Below are 18,034 nucleotides of genomic sequence, written 5' to 3'. Positions count from 1 at the left end.
TTCATACGATCATCACATTTTGACCTTTAAAATTTTCTTTAGACTCTATCACATATATGAAATGCTCTCAAGACATTACATCTTCATTCATGCACCCTCTGTAATTTTATACTTCCATTAAGGTATTTTTGGACATTGCAAGAAAAAAAATTACCCTTCATCTCAACTTAATAAAATATTTATTTAACATTTTCACTAATTTTTCTGAGAATGATTTTTCAATACCTCACATAGTCACACAATGTTCTTAGTTCTCTAAATTTTTTCTGAGTTTTTATTTAAATTCCAGTTAGTTAATATACAGTGTAATATTAGTTTCAGGTGTACAATATAGTAATTCAATACTTCTACACAACATCCGATGCTCATCACAAATGCACTACTTAATCCCCACTACCTATTTAGGCCCCCAGGCCACCTCCCTTCTGGTAACCATCAGTATGTTCTCTATAGTTACGAGTCTTGTTTCTTGGTTTGCTTCTCTCTCTCTTTGTCCTCTTGCTCTTGTTTTTTAAATTCCACATATGAGTACAATCATATGGTATTTGTCTTTCTCTAACTGACTTGTTCAGCTTAGTATGATACTCTCCAGCTCCATCTATGTGATTGCTAACAATAAGATTTCATTTTTTATGGCTGACTAATATTCGTGTGTGTGTGTGTCACTTCTTTATACATTCATAAGTCAACAGACGCTTGAGATACTTCCATAATTTGACTATTGTAGATTATGATGCTATAAACATCAGAGTGCATGTATCCCTTTGAGTTAGTATATTTGTATTCTTTGGGTAAATACCTAGTAGTGCAATTGCTGGATTATAGGGTAGTTCTATTTTTAACTTTTCAAGGAACCTCCATACTGTTTTCCAGAATGATTGCATCAGTTTGCATTCCCACCAACAGTGTAAGAGGGTTCCCCTTTCTCCACATCCTTACTGATATCTGTTGTTTCTTGTGTTCTTGATTTTAGCTGTTCTGACAGGTGTAAAATGATAGCTCATTGCAGTTTTGATTTCTATTTTCCTGATAATGAGTGATGCTGAGCATCATTTCATGTGTCTAATGGCCATCTGCATGTCTACTCATGTCTTCTGGCCATTTCTTAATTGGATTATTCATTTTGGGGGTGTTGAGTTTTAGAAATTCTTTATATATTTGGGATACTAACCCTTTATCAGATATGTCATTTGCAAATATCTTCCCCTATTCCATACATTGCCGTTTAGTTTTGTTGATTTTTTTCCTACCCTGTGCAGTTTTTCATTTAGAGGTAGTCCCAGTAGTTTATTTTTACTTTTGTTTCCCTTGTTGAGAGAGACATCTAAAAAGAAGCTACTATGGCTGATGTCAAAGAAGTTACTACCTATGTTTTCTTTGAAAATTTTTATGGTTTCAGGTCTCACATTAATCCCCTTTGAATTTACTTTTGTGTATGGTGTGAGAAAGTGGTCCAGTTTCATTCCTTTGCACATTGCTGTCCAGTTTTCACAATACCATTTGCTGAATAGACTTTTTCCTATTGGATATTCTTTCTTGCTTTGTAGAAGATTAATCGACCATATAGTTGTACGGGTTTATTTCTGGGTTCTCTTTTCTATTCCACTGATCTATGGGTCTGTTTTGTGCCAGTACCATACTGTTTTGAATACTAGAGCTTTGTAACATAACCTGAGGTCCAAAATTGTGATGCCCCCAACTCTGCTTTTCTTTTCCAAGGTTGCTTCGGCTATTTGGTGTCTTTTGTGGTTCCATACAAATTTTTGGATTGTTTGTTCTAGCTCTGTGAAAAATGTTGGTAGTGTTTTGATAGGTATTGCATTAACTGTGTAGATTGCTTTAGGTAGTATACACATTTTAACAATATATTGTTCTTCCAACCCATGAGCATGGAATGCCTTTCCATTTTTGTGTCATTTTCTTTCATCAATGTTTTATACTTTTCACAGTAGATGTCTTTCATCTCTGGTTAGGTTTATATCTAGGTATCTTATTGTTTTTGGGGCAATAGTAAATGGAATTGACTCCTTAATTTCTCTTTCTGCTGCTTCAGTATTGGTGTAGAGAAAGGCAACAGATTTCTATACACTGATTTTTGTATCCTGCAACTTTCCTGAATTTATCAGTTCTAGCAGATTTTTTGGTGGAGTCTTTCTTTTTTTTTTTTTTTTTAATTTTTTTTTTTTTTTGGTGGAGTCTTTCAAGTTTTCCATATATAGCATCATGTCATAGACAGAACATACCTCAACATAATAATGGCCATATATGAAAAGCCCACAGCTAGTATCATCCTCAATGGGAAAAACTGAGAGCTCCTCCTCTAAGATCAAAGCAAGACAGGGATGTACCACTCTTACCATGTCTATTTAACACAGTACTGAAGTCCTAGGCAAAGTGATCAGACAACAAAAAGAAATAAAAGGCATCCAAGTTGGCAAGGGAAATATAAAACCTTCACTATTTGCATTGGACATGATACTATGTATAGAAAACCCAAAAGATTCCACTAAAAATCTGTGAATATTTTAGGTCCACCTATACATCAATGTGATTTGCCTCTGAGTTTCTGGATCCCTAGAACCAGACCTGTTTAATTGTTTTCCAAGTATTTGTCATAAACACATACTTAATGAATACCTCACTACAGTGTAGTGTTTAAAAACTAGAACAAAAGCAATCAGAAATCTACACTTTCTCAGAAAACAATAAATTTGCTTATAAGTGAGAAGAAAATGGTTACTTATTTTAGTTGTTAAAGAATTTTTAAATCTGAATCATGAAGTAGAAATATTTTCATACATCTATGGTACATACTTAAAATTAGTTATATTAGCAGGAAAAAATATTCATTATATCTCTCATATGAAGCTTTACATAATAAAAATCCTTTTAACATTTCCGTACATGAATTGTGCATAAGTATCAATGTTTGGTCTAAACTAAGTGCAGAGAACATCATAGTAATTTAAAACAAGAGTATTTTGGGAAGAGGAGGAGGGGCAAGATGGCGGAAGAGTAGGGTCCCCAAATAACCTGTCTCCACCAAATTACCTAGATAACCTTCAAATCATCTGAAAATCTACAAATTCGGCCTGAGATTTAAAAAGAGAACAGCTGGAATGCTACAGTGAGAAGAGTTCGTGCTTCTATCAAGGTAGGAAGACGGGGAAAAAGAAATAAAGACACAAAAGGCCTCCAAGGGGGAGGGGCCCCACGAGGAGCCGGGCTGAGGCCGGGGTGAGTGTCCCCAGGACAGGAGAGCCCCGTCCCGGAGAAGCAGGAGCTGCACCAACCTTCCCGGGTGGAAAGGGGCTCGCAGGGAGGTGGAGCAGGACCCAGGAGGGCGGGGATGCCCTCGGGCTCCCGGGGACACTAACAGACACCTGCGCCCCGGGAGAGTGCGCCGAGCTCCCTAAGGGCTGCAGCGCGCACGGCGGGGCCCGGAGCAGCTCCGGGGGGCTCGGGGGGGCTCCTCGGAGGGGGCTGCGGGGCGGGAGCAGCTCGGGGGCGGCTCCGCAGAGGGGGCTGCGGGGCGGGAGCGAATCCAACAGCACAGGCCGGGAGCACAGGGCGCCAGGACACAGCCTAGGATCCGGCCTCCCCCCGGGACAGGCAGAAACCGGGAGGGCCCAGGACAGCGAGGACGCTCCTACCTCGAGCTGAGCAGATCAGCGGCCCCGCCCCGAGCCTCCAGGCCCTGCAGACAGAGAGCTCTGGAGGTACTGCGGGAGCTGACTCCAGGGCTCCAGAGCTGGCCCCACCACTGCGGTTGTTCCTCCTGGGGCCTCACGGGGTAAACAACCCTCACTGAGCCCTGGACCAGGCAGGGGGCAGAGCAGCTCCCCCAAGTGCTAACACCTGAAAATCAGCACAACAGGCCCCTCCCCCAAAAGACCAGCTAGACGGACAAGTTCCAGGGGAAGTCAAGGGACTTAAAGTACACAGAATCAGAAGATACTCCCCCATGGTTTTTTGTTTTGTTTTGTTTTGTTTTGTTTTTTTGCTTTTTGATTTCTGTTTGCTTCCCCCACCTTTTTTTCCTTTCTTTCTTTTTCTTTCTCTTTTTCTTCTTTTTTATTTCTTTTTTTCTTCCTTTTTTCTTTTTTCTTTTTCACATTTCTTTCCTTCTTTCTCTCCTCTCTTTTTCTCCTTTTCCCAATACAACTTGTTTTTGGCCACTCTGCACTGAGCAAAATGACTAGAAGGAAAACCTCACCTCAAAAGAAAGAATCAGAAACAGTCCTCTCTCCCAGAGAGTTACAAAATCTGGATTACAATTCAAAGTCAGAAAGCCAATTCAGAAGCACTATTTTACAGCTACTGGTGGCTCTAGAAAAAAGCATAAAGGACTAAAGAGACTTCATGACCGCAGAATTTAGATCCAATTAGGCAGAAATTAAAAATCAATTGAATGAGATGCAATCCAAACTAGAGGTCCTAACGACGAGGGTTAACGAGGTGGAAGGACGAGTGAGTGACATAGAAGACAAGTTGATGGCAAAGAGGGAAACTGAGGAAAAAAGAGACAAACAATTAAAAGACCATGAAGATAGATTAAGGGAAATAAACGACAGCCTGAAGAAGAAAAACCTACATTTAATTGGGGTTCCCGAGGGCACCAAAAAGGACAGAGGGCCAGAATATGTATTTGAACAAATCATAGCTGAAAACTTTCCTAATCTGGGAAGGGAAACAGGCATTCAGATCCAGGAAATAGAGAGATCCCCCCCCTAAAATCAATAAAAACTGTTCAACACACCTTGACATTTAATAGTTAAGCTTGCAAATTCTATGGATAAAGAGAAGATCCTTAAAGTAGCAAGAGACAAGAAATCCCTGACTTTCATGGGGAGGAGTATTAGGGTAACAGCAGACCTCTCCACAGAGACCTGGCAGGCCAGAAAGGGCTGGCAGGATATATTCAGGGTCCTAAATGAGAAGAAAATGCAACCAAGAATACTTTATCCAGCAAGGCTCTCATTCAGAATGGAAGGAGAGATAAAGAGCTTCTAAGACAGGCAGGAACTGAAAGAATATGTGACCTCCAAACCAGCTCTGCAAGAAATTTAAGGGGGACTCTTAAAATTCTCCTTTAGGAAGAAGTTCAGTGGAACAGTCCACAAAAACAAGGACTGAATAGATATCGTGATGACACTAAACTCATATCTTTCAATAGTAACTCTGAACGTGAATGGGCTTAATGACCCCATCAAAAGGCGCCGGGTTTCAGACTGGATAAAAAAGCAGGACCCATCTATTTGCTGTCTACAAGAGACTCATTTTAGACCAAGGGACACCTACAGCCTGAAAATAAAAGGTTGGAGAACCATTTACCATTCAAATGGTCCTCAAAAGAAAGCAGGGGTAGCCATCCTTATATCAGATAAACTAATATTTACCCCGAAGACTATAGTGAGAGATGAAGAGGGACAATATATCATACTTAAAGGATCTATCCAACAAGAGGACTTAACAATCCTTAATATATATGCCCCGAATGTGGGAGCTGCCAAATATACCAATCAATTAATAACCAAAGTTAAGACATAGTTAGATAATAATACACTTATACTTGGTGACTTCAATCTAGTGCTTTCTATACTCGATAGGTGTTCTAAGCACAACATCTCCAAAGAAACAAGAGCTTTAAATGATACACTGGACCAGATGGATTTCACAGATATCTACAGAACTTTACATCCAAACTCAACTGAATACACATTCTTCTCAAGTGCACATGGAACTTTCTCCAGAATAGAGCACATACTGGGTCACAAATCGGGTCTGAACCGATACCAAAAGATTGGGATTGTCCCCTGCATATTCTCAGACCATAATGCCTTGAAATTAGAACTAAATCACAATAAGAAGTTTGGAAGGACCTCAAACACGTGGAGGTTAAGGACCATGCTGCTAAAAGATGAAAGAGTCAAATAGGAAATTAAGGAAGAATTAAAAAGATTCATGGAAACTAATGAGAATGAAGATACAACCGTTCAATATCTTTGGGATGCAGCAAAAGCAGTCCTAAGGGGGAAATACATCGCAATACAAGCATCCATTCAAAAACTGGAAAGAACTCAAATACAAAAGCTAACCTTACACCTAAAGGAGCTAGAGAAAAAACAGCAAATAGATCATACACCCAGCAAAAGAAGAGAGTTAATAAAGATTCGAGCACAACTCAACAAAATCGAGACCAGAAGAACTGTGGAACAGATCAACAAAACCAGGAGTTGGTTCTTTGAAAGAATTAATAAGATAGATAAACCATTAGCCAGCCTTATTAAAAAGAAGAGAGAGAAGATTCAAATTAATAAAATCATGAATGAGAAAGGAGACATCACTACCAACACCAAGGAAATGCAAACGATTTTAAAAACATATTATGAACAGCTAAACACCAATAAATTAGGCAATCTAGAAGAAATGGACGCATTCCTGGAAAGCCACAAACTACCAAAACTGGAACAGGAAGAAATAGACAACCTGAACAACCGATAACCAGGGAGGAAATTGAAGCAGTCATCAAAAACCTCCCAAGACACAAAAGTCCAGGGCCAGATGGCTTCCCAGGGTAATTCTATCAAACCTTTAAGAAGAAACCATACCTATTCTACTAAAGCTGTTTGGAAAGATAGAAAGAGATGGAGTACTTCCAAATTCATTCTATGAGGCCAACATCACCTTAATTCCAAAACCAGACAAAGACCCCACCAAAAAGGAGAATTATAGACCAATATCCCTGATGAACATGGATGCAAAAATTCTCACCAAGATACTAGCCAATAGGATCCAACAGCACATTAAGAAAATTATTCACCATGACCAAGGAGGATTTATCCCTGGGACACAAGGCTGGTTCAACACTCGTAAAACAATCAGTGTGATTCATCATATCAGCAAGAGAAAAACCAAGAACCATATGATCCTCTCATTAAATGCAGAGAAAGCATTTGACAAAATACAGCATCCCTTCCTGATCAAAACTCTTCAGAGCGTAGGGATAGACGGAACATTCCTCAACATCTTAAAAGCCATTTACAAAAAGCCCACAGCAACTATAATTCTCAATGGGGAAGCACTGGGAGCCTTTCCTCTAAGATCAGGAACAAGACAGGGATGTCCACTCTCACCACTGCTATTCAAAATAGTACTGGAAGTCCTAGCCTCAGCAATCAGACAACAAAAAGACATTAAAGGCATTCAAGTTGGCAAAGAAGTCAAACTCTCCCTCTTCGCCGATGACATGATACTCTACATAGAAAACCCAAAAGCCTCCACCCCAAGATTGCTAGAACTCATACAGCAATTTGATAGCGTGGCAGGATACAAAATCAATGCCCAGAAATCAGTGGCATATCTATACACTAACAATGAGACTGAAGAAAGAGAAATTAAGGAGTCAATCAAATTTACAATTGCACCCAAAAGCATAAGATACCTAGGAATAAACCTAACCAAAGAAGTAAAGGATCTATACCCTAAAAACTATAGAACACTTCTGAAAGAAATTGAGGAAGACACAAAGAGATGGAAAAATATTCTATGCTCATGGATTGGCAGAATTAATATTGTGAAAATGTCAATGTTACCCAGGGCAATTTACATGTTTAATGCAATCCCTATCAAAATACCATGGACTTTCTTCAGAGAGTTAGGACAAATTATTTTAAGATTTGTGTGGAATCAGAAATGACCCCGAATAGCCAGGGGAATCTTAAAACAGAAAACCATATCTGGGGGCATCACAATGCCAGATTTCAGGTTGTACTACAAAGCTGTGGTCATCAAGACAGTGTGGTACTGGCACAAAAACAGACACATAGATCAATGGAACAGAACAGAGAACCCAGAAGTGGACCCTGAACTTTATGGTCAACCAATATTCGATAAAGGAGGAAAGACTATCCACTGGAAGAAAATCTCTTCAATAAATGGTGCTGGGAAAATTGCACATCCACATGCAGAAGAATGAATCTAGACCACTCTCTTGCACCATACACAAAGATAAACTCAAAATGGATGAAAGATCTAAATGTGAGACAAGATTCCATCAAAATCCTAGAGGAGAACACAGGCAACACCCTTTTTGACCTCAGCCACAGTAACTTCTTGCAAGATACATCCACGAAGGAAAAAGAAACAAAAGCAAAAATGAACTATTGGGACTTCATCAAGATAAAAAGCTTTTGCACAGCAAAGGATACAGTACACAAAACTGAAAGACAACCTACAGAATGGGAGAAGATATTTGCAAATGACGTATCAGATAAAGGGCTAGTTTCCAAGATCTGTAAAGAACTTATGAAACTCAACACCAAAGAAACAAACAATCCAATTATGAAATGGACAAAAGACATGAACAGAAATCTCACAGAGGAAGACATAGACTTGCCCAACATGCACATGAGAAAATGCTCTGCATCACTGGCCATCAGGGAAATACAAATCAAAACCACAATGAGATCCCACCTCACACCAGTGAGAATGGGGGAAATTAACAAGGCAGGAGACCACAAATGTTGGAGAGGATGCGGAGAAAAGGGAACCAACCCTCTTACACTGTTGGTGGGAATGTGAACTGGTGCAGCCACTCTGGAAAACTGTGTGGAGGTTCCTCAAAGAGTTAAAAATAGACCTGCCTACGACCCAGCAATTGCACTGTTGGGGATTTACCCCAAAGATACAGAGGCAATGAAACACCGGGACACCTGCACCCCGATGTTTCTAGCAGCAATGTCCACAATAGCCAAACTGTGGAAGGAGCCTCGGTGTCCATCGAAAGATGAATGGATAAAGAAGATGTGGTCTATGTATACAATGGAATATTATTCAGCCATTAGAAATGACAAATACCCACCATTTGCTTCAACGTGGATGGAACTGGAGGGCATTATGTTGAGTGAAATAAGTCAATCGGGGAAGGACAAACATTATATGTTCTCATTCATTTGGGGAATATTAATAATAGTGAAAGGGAATATAAGAGAAGGGCGAAGAAATGTGTGGAAAATATCAGAAAGGGAGACAGAACATAAAGACTCCTAACTCTGGGAAATGAACTAGGGGTGGTGGAAGGGGAAGAGGGTGGGTGGTGGGGGTGAATGGGTGATGGGCACTGAAGAGGGCACTTGACGGGATGAGCACTGGTGTTATTCTGTATGTTGGTAAATTGAACACCAATAAAAAATAAATTTATTATAAAAAAATAAATTCTTGTTCAGAAAAATAAAGAGTATTTTGGGAAAAAAATGTAAAGAAAGGAATGTGCATATTTTTTAATCAAATGCTTATTATATATGTGTGTATACCCATGCATACATTTATACGTAGTATGTATTATACATTAAATTTGGAGGCATTCATCAAATAATATTGATTCTTGCATTAAATCAAGTTACCCCCTGCTTAATACAAGCTTTTTTTAAAAAAAGTATTTACCTAAACAATATCTATAATCTTTTAATTGTCATAAAATGCTGTTCCATCCCAGGGCACAGCCCTAAGACCACATGCCTAAGCAGTAGGTTTGCAGAAATGGTATGAGTATATATAATAAGCAAGTAATCCTACAACTTGAGCATTGAAGTATTAAAGAAGGCAGGCCCACTGGGAAGTGGGGACAGACAGGAGTTCTGTTTTCCCAAGCTCTATACCCTTTGGCAGAGGAAACTCAAGGCCTAAATGGAGAAAAATAGTAATTCAATTTGCAATTAGTTGACCAGAAGGAGAAAGAGGACACCCAGATCAGGATCCAATTTCACTAAACAGCATTTGAAACCTGGGATCACCCAACGTAAAAATAAAATAAAAAGTTGTATTTGATTTGTATTTATGTGGGAAAGTAAATACAATCTTCTTCTAATTTCTTAACTACATTTAAAGAAAATACCTAAGAAAATTGCTATGGAATTAGTCCTTCAAGCTTTATTAGGTCATGTAGATCAACTACATCAGTTCTAAAACTATATCATAATTTTTCTAGCACATACTTTCATTAAAATGAAACAAAAAGAACAGCAAATGAGCCTCTGGGTTGAAGTTCTCCATTCATTTTGCACTCACTATGTAGAGAAATGCTAATACTTAGGAAACAGTTATTTCCTTTGGAGAGTTCAGACCTCATAGAATTCACATATAATTTCTGCTGACAGCAAATTAATATACATTCAAATCTCATGACTATTATATACTTTATAGGACTACTTTTTAAAAAGCATATCCATTTACTAAATGGCTTTTAAGTAAGCTTGTGATCCTTATAATTAGATCTGTCTAAAATATGTTTATTCTCTTATAAATACTTTTCTATAAAACCATTTGGAGTCTGCATTAAGACCAGACTAGGAAACAAAAGTTTAAGCCTTAAATGCCATCCCTGATAAAATGATATGTATTCTGCTGATTATAATATCAGGAATTCAAAGACCCAAAGAAATGACCATGCTAGTTTCAGAGTCAGCAAAGCCATGAATGAGTCTGATAAGATTCTAGTTTCCAAATCCCAACATTTAAGGTCAACTATTTAGCATACTCAATAAAAGTTAAATTTAGGACCTTTCTTAGGGAAAAAACAAATCTATAATGATGTAATTAAAGATCATTCAGACCAACAATGAAGAGAAAATAGACACACTCATAGTAGAGCTCCCTCATCACCCCAAACCCAAGTTCACCAACCTACTTAGCAGATGTGCCTACAGACTCTTTCTCCCCTCTTGCTATAATTTTAAGGATGGCTTCTGCCCCTCTCAAAGACAAACCCCTTCCTAGTGTATTGCCTCCCATCTATCTTCCTTTTAAGGACTTCTTTCCAGCAATTATTTCCTTTCTCTCCTAAACCATCAATACTCTACACTGTACTGGATCATTCCCATTAACAGAAAACACGGGTTCATATTATTCATCTTAAATTAAAATACAACAAAATGAACTTCCTAGATTCCAGGCCCTACTCCAGCTGTCACTCAATGTCTACACTATACTTCACTGCAAAAATCCTCAAAAAACAGTTGTTTCTCCTTATTTTCACTTACATACTTATTTCTTTTTTCTACCTATTCCAATGAGACATTTACCTATACCCCTCATTGAAACAGCCCTCATCAGTGTAACAATAGCATTTTCGTAGCAAAAAACAACGTCAAACTTTTTATCATTTGTTGTGGGTTGAGTTATGCGCCCCCACAGAAGAGATGTTGAGCGTTTAACTCTCAGTACCTATAAGTATGAACTTATTTGGAAATAAGATCTTTGTAGATGTAATAAAACTAGGTTAGGCCATACTCAACTGGGGAGGAAGATCCAATATGATTGGTGTTGTTATAAGAACAAAAGACAAACACAAGTGCAGAGGGAGAATCCATGTGTTGTTGGAGGCACTGATTACAGTATGTCTACAAACCAAAGAACATCAGTGATTTCCCGAAACACGATAAACTAAGAAAAAAGGCATAGAAAAGATTCTCCCCTAGATCCTTTAGAGAGAACACGGTTCTGCCAACATCGTGATTTCAAACTTCTGGCCTCCAGAACTGTGAGAAAATAAGTTTCAGTTGTCGTAAGCCCCCAGTTTGTAGTAATTTGTTATGGAAGACAGGGGAAACTAATGCATCATCTTATTTAACCTCTTAGCAGCATTTGACAATGGTGAGTATTCTTTCCTTTGAAATTGTTTCTTCTCCCATGTTTGTAGCATTGCTTCCACCTGACTTTTCTTCTACTTGCTACTTGTCAGTATCATTTTTGCTGGCTTTTTCAAACATTCCAGATCTCTAAATGTTGGAGTACCCAAAAGACCCATTATAAGACCTCAGGCTTTTTACCTACACTTGCTGTCTAGTCAACATTTGCAAGTCCATGACTTTACATACCATTTAGATGTTAGTATCTTTCAGATTTATATTCTAGCCAAGACTTCTCCCCTAAGTTCCAAAGCAATATATGTAAAAGACCAACCAACTTCTCCACTTGAGTATCAAGAGGCATCACAAAATTAAATTGCCAACATGGCGCAATTTCATTACTGATTCCTGAAATCAGCATTCCTCAAGAATTATCCTGTCATAGTGAGTAGTATCATCATCTACAATGTGTTCAAGACAAAAACCTAATAGTCATCCTACTTTCATTTATTTAATATTCCACATCAAATACATCAAATTCTGCCTCCAAAATACAGACATGATTTGGTAACTTCCCTCTATCTCTATTAGTACCACCTTGTTGTAAGAATTTCATCTCTTGCTGGTTGATTACAAAAGCTCCCTATCAGGGATGCCTTGGTGGATCAGCGGTTGGGCATCTGCCTTCAGCTCGGGGCATGATCCTGGAGTCTGGGGATCGAGTCCCACATTGGGCTCCCCACGGGGAGCCTGCTTCTCCCTCTGCCTCTGTCTCTACCCCCCTCTCTCTCTCTGTTTCTCATGAATAAATAAATAAAACCTTAAAAAAAAACACAAAAGCTCCCTATCTTACCTCCTTGCCTCTCTCTAGGCATCCTCTCCACATCTTCCACCCTGCACAGCAGCAGTGAAATCAAGCTTTCTAAAGTGTAAATAAGATTAGGTCACTTCTCAGGACAAGAACCACATGATCCTCTCAATAGATGCAGAAAAAGCATTTGACAAAGTACAGCATCCTTTCTTTGATTAAAACTCCTCACGTTTTAGGGATAGAGAAAAATACCTTAATATCATAAAAGCCATATACAAAGGGCCCACAGCAGATATCATTCTCCATGGGAAAAAAAACTGAGAGCTTTTCCTTACAGTCAGGAACATGTGAGTGATGTCTACTACCACCACTGCTGTTCAACATAATACTAGAAGTCCTAGCCTCAGCAATCAGACAACAAAAAGAAATAAAAGGCGTCTGAATCAGCAAAGAAGTCAAATTCTCACCTCTACAGATGACATGACACTCTACATGGAAAACCCAAAGACTCCACCCCAAAATTACTAGAACTCATACATGAATTCATCAAAGTGGCAGCATATAAAATCAATGAACAGAAATCAGTTGCATTCCTATATACTAATAATGAGACAGAAGAAAGTTAAATTAAGGAGTCAATACCATTTATAATTCGACCCAAAACTATAAGATACCTGGGACTAAACCTAACCAAAGAGGCAAAAGATTAGTACTCAGAAAACTATAGAGCACTCATGAAAGAAATTGAGGAAAACACAAAGAAAGGGAAAAACATTCCATACTCATGGATTGGAAGAACAAATACTGTTAAAAAGTCTATGCTACCTAGAGCAATCTATACATTCAGTGCAATATCTATCAAAATACCATCAACTTATTTCATAGAGTTGGAACAAATAATCCTAAAATTTGTATGGAAGCAGAAAAGACCCCAAATAGCCAAAGAATTGTTGAAAAAGAAAGAAAACCAAAGCTGGTGACATCACAATTCTGGACTTCAAGCTCTGTTACAAAGCTGTAATCTAGCATGGTACTGGGACAAAAACATAGGTAGATCAATGGAACAGAATAGAGAACACAGTAATGGACCCTGAGGTCTCTGTTCAACTAATATTTGACAAAGCAAGAAAGAATATCCAATGGAAAAAAGACAGTCTCTTCAAAAAATAGTGTTGAGAAAATTGGACAGCCACATGCAGAAAAATGAAACTGGACCATTTCCTCAGACACACAAAAATAGACTCAAAAAGGATGAAAGACCTAAATGTGAGACAGGAATCCATTAAAATCCTAAAGGAGAACACAGGCAGCAGCAACCTCTTTGACCTTGGACAGCAACTTCTTGCTAGACACCTCTCCAAATGCAAGGGAAACAAAGGCAAAAATGAACCACTGAAACTTCATCAAGATAAAGAGCTTCTGCACAGCAAAGTAAACAGTGGACAAAATCAAAAGGCAACCTAAAGAATGGGAGAAAATATTTGCAAATGACATATCAGATAAAGGGCTAGTCTCCAAGATCTATAAAGAACTTATTAAACTCAACACCCAAAGGACAAATAATCCAATCAAAAAATGGGGGGAAGACATGAACAGACATTTCCCAAAGAAGACATATAAATGGCCAACAGACACATAAAATGCTCAACATCACTTGGCATCAGGGAAATACAAATGAAAACCACAATGAGATACCACCTCACATCAGTTAGAATGGCTAAAATTAACAAGCCAGGAAATAAGACATGTTGGTGAGGATTTGGAGAAAGGGGAACCCTCTTACACTGTTGGTGAAAATGCAAGCTGGTGCAGCCGCTCTGGAAAACTGTATGGAGTTTCTTCAAAAAGTTGAAAACAGAGCTTCCTACGACCCAGCAATTACACTACTGAGTATTTATCCCAAAGATAAATGTGTAGTGATCCAAAGAGGTACCTGCACCCCAATGTTTATAGCAGTGATGTCTATAATAGCCAAATTATGGAAAGAGCCCAGATGTCCATAGACAAATGAATGGATAAAGATGTGGTATGTGTGTGTGGTATGGACTACTACTCAGCCATCATAAAAATGAAATCTTGCCATTTGCAATGATGTGGCTGGAACTAGAGGATATTATGCTAAGTGAAATTAGTCAATCAGAGAAACACAATTATCATATGATCTCACTCATATGTGGAATTTAAAAAATAAAACAGAGGATCAACAGAAGAGAGGAATAAATAAAACAAGATGAAATCAGAGAGGGAGATAAATAAGAGACTCTTAATCTTAGGAAACAAATTGAGGGTCACTGGAGGGTGGAAGTACAGGGTAGCCGGGTGATGAACATTAAGGAGGGCATGTGATGTAATGAGCACTGGGTTTTATATAAGACTGATGACTCACTGACTTCTACCTCTGGAACCAATAATACATTATAATACATTATAAATAATATATATATATTATTTAAGATTTAAATAACTTTTTTAAAAAAACAAATATAACTATCAAAAATATAAAAAATAAGTTAAATTTTAAAAAAGATTAGTAGGTCACTTCTCTACTTAAGTTGTCCTTTGACTTTATAAGTTTAGAAATAGAAGAATATAAAAATTATAATTAAAGAGTAATTTATCTTTATAATCAAAATTCCTTAAAATCTGTATGATCTGCCTGCCAACTTCCTCTCAGATCACCTGTCTCTATAATCCCTTTGAATAAATATATTCTAGCCATTCTGATCTTCTTACCATCTCTTGAATATGTCATGATTACTATTATGTCAGAAGTTTTCAATACGCTGTTCCTTTTTCTTGGAATGTCTCTTCCTCTCAAATCCTTTTCTATTTGGAGTATCTCTTCTTTGAAATTCTGTGGCTACCTTCTCATGTGATTGAAGTCCTAACAGATGTCACCTCCTCTAAGTGATTTTCTATATACTTTAGCTAAAGCAACCAACCACTCTCTATTCAATTTCTTTTTCTTCAATTTTCTATTTTTATGTTCTCTATAGTACTTATCCAGAGGGGGTGAGTGGATAATGTGACTTGGAAGAGTGTACTATGAGGCTGAGCTGAAATGAAGCAGCAAGTTTCAACATAAGACTAACACAAAGTTGGAGATGACAACCAGTCTATCAAGTACATGCATTTTCTCTACAATAGCTGTATAGAATCTTATTTTTTTCATCATGTGGGTACTTCTACAGACATAAGTGGGAATAAAATTTTTTCTACATAATTTGTATAATTATACAATAAGTACACAATTTTACAATAAGTACATTATACAATAAGTATACATTTTTAGCTGTTGGGTGAAATGTACTCACGCTCACTTTTCCATTGCGATTGTCTTCTTCTCTCAGTGCCAAAGCCTTCAGAAAATTATCTTGCAGGTCTTTACCAGCACTTGTTAATGTCCTATAAAAGGCAGGTCTTTGGTTACAACATATTAGAAAACAAATATATTAAAAACATTCAGGGGCCAACAATCATGCTTCTTTATTCCAAGTGACAATTTCCTTATAACACAAAAACTACAAACACAGTCATCATAAGTCACACACAATTATTATAATTTACTATATTCGTCAATTTGAGGAATGCATGTATGAATAATTAGAATCAAGTCCATAAATAATATACATGTGTATATCAATACTCAAGCTAGATACAGTTAATTTCATTTACATGTCCATTTTATTCTTTTTATCACACCATGCAAATTTAATATATTCATACCTCTCACTACCCAAAATAATTTTAGACTGCTTATAACTTAAACACAACTTATTTATTTAATACAAGAAAATTAAAATACTAAAAACCTAAGCCAATTGCCTCACTAGTATACAGCATTAATCTTACCTCTATGAGGATATGAGAAAAGCAAAAAAGGAAAGAAACTAGGTTGAGTCGTCTCTGTTAAATAAAAAGAAACATTTAGAGGGACGCCTGTGTGGCTCAGCAGTTGAGCATCTCCCTTCAGCTCAGGGCATCCTGGGGTCCTGGGATCAAATCCAGCATCAGGCTCCCCATGGGGAGCCTGCTTCTCTCTCTGCCTATGTCTTTGCCTCTCTCTCTCTCTCTCTCTTAAAAAAGAAAGAAAGAAAGAAAGAAAGAAAGAAGGAAGGAAGGAAGGAAGGAAGGAAGGAAGGAAGGAAGGAAGGAAAGAGAAAGAAAGAAAGAAAGAAAGAAAGAAAGAAAGAAAGAAAGAAAGAAAGAAAAAGAAAAAGAAAGAAAGAAAGAAAGAGAAAGAAAGAAAGAAAGAAAGAAAGAAAGAAAGAAAGAAGAAAGAAAGAAAGAAAGAAAGAAAGAAAGAAAGAAAGAAAGAAAGAAAGAAAGATTTAGAATACAGGGTACCCGGCTGGCTCAGTTGGTGGAGTATGAGACTTGAATTCAGGGCTGTGATTTTAAGCCCCATGATGGGTGTAGATACTAAAAAAATAAATAAATTAAAAAAAGGATTCAAGAGATGTTATAAAATAAGTAAGTTATGGGAATGTAATATATAGTATTCTGTAACTATATCAATCATAATTAATAATACTTGTATATTTGGCATTTGCTAAGAGTAGATCTTAAAAGCTTTCATCACAAAAAAAGAATTTATAGCTATGTGTAGTGATGGATGTTAATTAAATTTAGTGGGGTGTTCATTTATATACACATATATACATATGTTGAATCATTATGTTATACATCTGAAACTAATATTCTATTGTCAATATAATACCAATATAATATGCTATATATATCAATTATATCTTGATAAAAAAGCTTTTAAAGAATTTTAGAAAGCATGGTTTTCCCTGAACTTTTTAAAAAATTTATGACATTAAGCTACACTGAACCACATAATGAAGAGTGATTTCAAGAGTGATTTTTGAAATAATAATCCTTTCTTCAAACAGCAATTTCCTTTTTATTCAACATTTTTATTGTTTCTGCTAGGTACTAGGAATTGTACCAGGCAAAGAGATGAATAAGACATAATTCCTGTTCTCGAGTTGCCTGCTATTTCATAGAAGTGTATAGATACAGCCACATTATAATGTCCTACCATGTGCTAACTGTAACAAATAGAGATATGGATGGAGTGTCAGAGGAGTTCATGTGAGAATATCCTATCTATTCAAGGAAAAGTGACTTAATTTTAAGTTTAAAAGCAATTATCAAACAAAATGTTAAAAGATAATATAGCATCATCTTGGGGTGGGAATGGAAAAGAGATAGAGGTATCAGTAACTACAGAAGAATAAAAGGATGGAGATTTAAACCTGCAAAGTGCCCATGGATAATTGTAAAGCAGTCCCAAAGTAGTACAGGAAGTTAAGGAGAAACCATATGATATTAATAAAAGATAATAGTTTTATAGACATACAATTGTAAATATTTAGTTAAGGTCACACAGCTAATCATAACGAACTCAAACCCAGGCAGTCTGGTTCTAGAACTCATTCTCAGAACCACTAGGCCATGCTGCCTCTCTGGGAAAGCCTTATTTTATGTTAAGGATTGGACCGTGTCTTCCAGGGGATGTTGAACCACAAATATCTAATGCAAGGAAATAAGATCATCAAGTCTGTGTTTTAGAAGAATATTGAGCAGT

At 37.3% G+C, this 18,034-nt stretch overlaps 1 protein-coding gene across 19 annotated transcripts in view; it reads right to left on the bottom strand.

Annotated features, from left to right (window-relative positions):
- Positions 1 to 18,034, bottom strand: part of CFAP299 (cilia and flagella associated protein 299) — a 625,333-nt gene that overhangs the window by 386,710 nt on the left and 220,589 nt on the right. For 17 of the 19 annotated variants that reach the window (XR_013371133.1, XM_077882640.1, XM_077882642.1 and 14 more), the window contains one exon: positions 15,753 to 15,843. Coding sequence is in view for 18 of the 19 variants with exons in the window: in XM_077882640.1 (XP_077738766.1) it covers positions 15,753 to 15,843 (91 nt within the window). In the remaining variant the exon portion in view is untranslated. The remainder of the gene's footprint in view (positions 1 to 15,752; positions 15,844 to 18,034) is intronic. The other 2 variants (XM_077882646.1, XM_077882651.1) reach the window with 1 other exon arrangement.

The sequence above is a fragment of the Canis aureus genome, chromosome 33 (assembly GCF_053574225.1).
Source record: "Canis aureus isolate CA01 chromosome 33, VMU_Caureus_v.1.0, whole genome shotgun sequence".
NCBI classification, from domain to species: Eukaryota; Metazoa; Chordata; class Mammalia; order Carnivora; family Canidae; genus Canis; species Canis aureus.
The sequence above is the reverse complement of the archived record's forward strand: the minus strand, read 5'-3'. Positions and strand labels throughout refer to the sequence as shown.